The sequence below is a fragment of the Fukomys damarensis genome, unplaced genomic scaffold (genome assembly GCF_012274545.1).
Source record: "Fukomys damarensis isolate Sample0158 unplaced genomic scaffold, DMR_v1.0_HiC HiC_scaffold_11, whole genome shotgun sequence".
Classification (NCBI taxonomy): domain Eukaryota; kingdom Metazoa; phylum Chordata; class Mammalia; order Rodentia; family Bathyergidae; genus Fukomys; species Fukomys damarensis.
Genome location: NW_022900923.1, coordinates 25602472 through 25607458, shown reverse-complemented (window position 1 = coordinate 25607458; position 4987 = coordinate 25602472). Strand labels below are relative to the sequence as shown.

The following is a 4987-nucleotide window of genomic DNA, read 5'->3' as shown; positions in this document are numbered from 1 at the left end:
ATTTTTTTTTTTTTTTTTTTTTGGTACCAGGGATCGAACTGTGGACAACTTTTAAAAGCTCCTACTAATCACCCTGACACAGTAAACTATAAAGGGTTTATTTATATTTGCATCTCACTGGACACTACAAACGGTGGGGGACTAATAGGTATAGGTTCAGAACAGGCTAAGAAAGCTAGCAGCTAGTGCCCTCTAAAGCTTTTTCTAAGAAAGTCCAATTAGAAGAGTTCATTCTTTACAGGTACCGTAGCTAACAATTTAAAAGACCAAGAAGGTGACAGGGAATCCACAGGGACTTAGAGCACCCATGACAAAGGAGGTCTTCCCACCTTCTCTTGCTCCAAAACCCCTCACCTGGCCTCAGCTGCTTCTGGCCTGAGAGGAGCACTGGGCTGATCTGGCCTAACTTTGCAGCCCATTGCTTACTTTTTCCTTGGATTCTATCCATAGGTTTGAGTATTTCTCATCTGAAGAAATCACCTTTTAACTGAAGATGGGCATACTGAAATACAGAAATGACTTTTTGTATGCTTCTAATCCAACAAGCCCAACTCACTTAGAAGTTTTCAGTTATTATTAATCAAGTACAATATTGAGACCACATCAGGGGCCCAGTAAATTCCAGCTTCAAGGCCAGTGGTCTGTTTTTGCAGATACTTTTATTGGAATAGTCAGATTTATTTGCTTATAGATGGCCCAAGGCTGCTTTTGTGCTACATGAGCAGAGCTGAACAGCTATAACCGAGATGATCTGCAAAGCCTAAAATACTCAGTATAGCTCTTTACAGAAATTTTCCAACTTCTGGGTTACATCAAAGTCTCCCAACTTAAGGAAGATTTAAAAAAAGTAGATTCCCAAGGGGGGAAAAAAAAAAGTCACCCAAAGACACTATAAACATCTGCTTGTTATTACTTTTGGAACAAATACCTATGTCCCCAGTCCCACACTCAGGCCACACCAAATATAAAGGGTTACAAATATTCAGATTTTATTATAAATAAAATACTGGGGGTTTTTTTTAGACATAAAAAATGCCAAGTGTTGCGTTTTATTAAACACCCTGGAGAACAAGGCTGTAGAGGTTAAGGCAAACAGCTAAAGTGAAGCACATGTAAAAGGACCATAGTCGGAATCAAAACGAAAAATTCCAGGGAAAAATAACAGTGTCTATTCCCTGGGACACCCAGCATTCTGCAGCAGCCATTCTGTCAATTTTATTACATAAAATACAGGTAACTGGAACTGTACAATAAAATAATGGCTATATTTCAGGAACTCTAGTTAAGGCATCATTTTATAAAGTTTCCATTTTAAAAATAAAATTGTTTAAAAATATACCACAGAGATGGAGGAAAAAAAAAAAACCCCAAACAAAAAAGACCCACAAGGGTCTAAGACTTGCTGGAGAAACTCTTGACTCCAACATCCCTAGCAGTCTATTTTTAATACTTTTCCTGCAACTGGGACCAAAATGCATGTTAGGATACAGCCACTTAATATAAGGAACTAGCTTGGAAACACCAATGTAAAAAACTTGGCAAGAAAGAGCCACAACTCCTGTGAGAGCACAAGAGGCATGAGAGAAAAGAGTGAAATGTACGGGTAGGCCAGGTCAAAACTTAGCGGTGAACTGTGGTGAACCCTAAGGCTATCGAGAAGCACCCCTCTCCCTGTGTACCCAGGAGTAGCACTGTTCCTCAAGCCCTAAAGGAGCTAAGCCATGCCACACTCTTTCATGAAACTGGCTCAAAGAATTCCCAGAAAGGGCATTTCCAGTTTGTGCCTGGCCAGAGCCAATATGCTGTCAAAGAGGCCCTTGCGAACTCTCCTGGTCACACTGTACGGGTCACGCTGGCATTCCTGCTCTGGCACAGGCATCATAAGCAACAGTGGCTGGCAGCAGCTTAGGATCATCAGCACTGCAGCAGAAGAGGTCCTGAGTCGGGTGTGGAGGAAAGCAGACTGAAAACTCATGTTAGACAGTGGACGTGCTTCGAACACAAGGCAGAGAACGAAGTACGGTGGGACTGGTATGAGCCAGGGAATTCTACATGGAAGGGAAGGAGGTATAGAGGTATACTGTGCCAGTGAAGAGTGGAAATCAAGCAAAGAAGTGAACAGACAGTGCTATTCTAGAAATAGGACCAAGTATATTTACATAAATTCCTTACTCTATAATCATGATAAACAAAAAAAATTCACACAAAAATATAAATTTGAAATAATTAATAGCACCAGTGTGTCAGATAATAGTTTCTTTCCCCCGCTACACAAAGTACAAAGTTGCATAGTGTTAAAGGCTATATATGAATCTCAAAGGCAGGTTGGTAGGAGGAAGGGGTGTATGTGGCAGGGATCTGTCACACTGTGGTCTTACAAGACCACCACAGAGCTGAGGACTAAAGGTTGAGAAGCTCACTAGGAAACTCCACAAAAAGTTCTTCCTCTCTGTGTGGAGGGAAGGGGTAGAGGGGGTTGAATCACAAAGTGCAGGAACTAGATGGTGTTGGCAGCTGTGTGAAATACTGAGTGCAAGCATTTGCCACCAGGACTTGGCAAACAACAGTGTGTTTGAGGAATTCCAGAAGAGGGAAACATCAGAAGAAAACTGGAGCTAAGGGTCAAACGTCTCTTTCCAATAGAAGGGGAAAAAGCATATATGAGATCCTGACACTACAACTTGCATCTGTTTGATCCCTTTCTAAGGAAAGACTAGACATTTGTCTTTGTCCAGATCTTAGGGAACAACTGTTCTCTAACAGATATTTCAACACTAGTTCCAAGACTAACATACTTTAAAAAAAAAACTAAGAATTAGTCTGACGTGGAAAAACTTTAGTGGTTATCATATCCCTGTTGTTTCTTCTGTGTAACTTCAGAATATTAAAAGATGTCTACTGCTCTAATGGTGAGTGTAAGCTGCCCATCCAGATTTAAATTGTCAGCTGCCCAAAGATCTGAAAAAAGTTCATCTTCTTAGTCAATTACTAATATGAGAAAATCTTCAGTTGACTTCTGCCAGCTTCTCTTGGAGACTCATAAATAACTGCATTCTTACCCGTGGATGACTCAGTGTCCTATACTCAAAACAGCTAGCATGACTGATGGATAGCTACTGATGTTCTAATGACCAATACCTTTGGCACAGGATGTTTATTTCCTTTTGCTTAAAAGGAGAAGGGCAGAAAATGCAGATGCATTTTCTTAATCCATGAACTGGATATACTGGCCATCACAATTCTAGGGTTAGTAGCCAAACTTTTCCTTCAGAGAAACAAGGGTACTGCGACTGAGGAGGTTCTGCTGGTATCGATGCAAGAGGGGTGGCGGGCTGCTTGCTCTGCCCTGGCACTGGCGGGTTCACACGAAGTGTTTATGCCACCGCAGGATGCCATATCCTCAAGCAAATCAAAAGGGAAAGTGCGGGTAAGGTAGCAATGTGAGTGGAAGAGAGACTTTATTATAAATCAAACCCTTTGTTCCCGGTTCAGGGTGTATAACTTGCTTCTCTTTAAACTCTGTGACTTTTCCTGGTTTGAAAGGACAGTGATGGAGAGCAGCAGAGAAGTGGGGGTCTGAAAAATGTCATCTTTGTGTCAAGGCACTCTGTGGCCTCACAAGTGCCCCCCTGTCAGGGGATGCTGCCTTCCAGCCCTCCCAAGGCTAAGGCTTTTCGATGGACGGGGTATTGAAGCAGCCAGACGGTAAGGTCTTCTTGATGTCCTCCAGGTTGCGAATGTCCTTCATGATCTCCTCGATCTCTCGGTTATAGTCCATAATGGCAGCCTCCTGCTTCTTGGCTTCATACTCCAGGTCTGACACTTTCCTATCAAGATCACTGACCTTCATTTCATCTTTGGCTTTGTTCAGGGTTCCTTCAATCTCATTAAGCTTATTCAGGTCCACTGTGTCCAGCTGCCCTGTAGAGCCAGAAAGAATACAAAAGAGAAAGATCGATTCCGGGAGAATAGCATCATCCCACAAGAACCTCCACTAACCTTTCTATAAACTAAGTCAGCAGCTGCAAGACATGAAAATTGCCTTGTCTTGTATGTGGCTGTTGTGTACCAAGGTATAAACCATGTAAACAAGGAACACAATGTGGGAAGGTCAGAGGACAGCATTAATATTAGGCCAGATTTTTTTTTTTTCCTGGAAAAATGGTTTTAAAGAATGTTTTCTAAATGTACAGCTACAGTGTTCTAGGCCTCGAGATTCCCTGGTGGTTCTCAAGGTCATCTGGTGACATCCATTCCTTTCAGGTTTATATGCATAACCTGTATGTCATTTTAGTGCTATCTAAAGAACAACAACAAAAAATCTCTTAAGATAGAATTTCGAGCCCTCAGCTCTTAGACTACAGGAAAGATGGGTTGGCTTTAGGGATTATTTTCTAAGTTGAGGAGTTAGGCACTACTGGGAACCTTCTTATAAGACATGGCCATGGTTGAAATGCTGAAGTAACTTCAGCAAAGCTTCTGTTTAAACAAGTAGTAAAAAAAAAAAGGTGGGGAAGTTCTTTGGAAAGAAATTTCTCTACAATGAACAAAAGCAGACACAACTAACAGCACTTCATGCTTATTCCACTTGATTAAAATCTCATAAGACTATTTTACTTCAGTGATTTTCAGATGTTAATTTGCTAAACTCTGTATAACCTATAGGCAACAAAGAAGTCTAACCCAGGTCTGATTAATTATAAAGTCCTGCTCTTCTCACTTACTTTCATTTTAGATCCATCTGCTTATAATTTATTATTCTTGACATTTGAGACAGATAACTATCTCCTACCCAAGAAAAAACTCCTCCAAACAAAACACATCATTCTTTAGCAGCTGTGTCTAATCTGCAGCCTGCTTCCCCCGCTCTTTTTTGAGTAAAAAAGAATAGTCTTGGGCCACATATAAAATATATAAAACGGTTCATGTATGTAAATAACAAAATTCCTTTAAATATTTATAATATTTTTAAAAGAGTTCTAGAAAA

General features: G+C 40.7%; 1 protein-coding gene across 1 annotated transcript in view; it reads right to left on the bottom strand.

Moving 5' to 3' along the window:
* Nucleotides 1–2651: 2651 nt before the first annotated feature.
* Lamc1 (laminin subunit gamma 1) overlaps nucleotides 2652–4987 on the bottom strand; it is a 127328-nt gene continuing 124992 nt past the window's right edge. Inside the window, exon 29 of the mRNA XM_033761965.1 lies at nucleotides 2652–3921. Within this exon, the coding sequence (XP_033617856.1) occupies nucleotides 3665–3921 (257 nt within the window). The 3' untranslated portion in view covers nucleotides 2652–3664. The remainder of the gene's footprint in view (nucleotides 3922–4987) is intronic.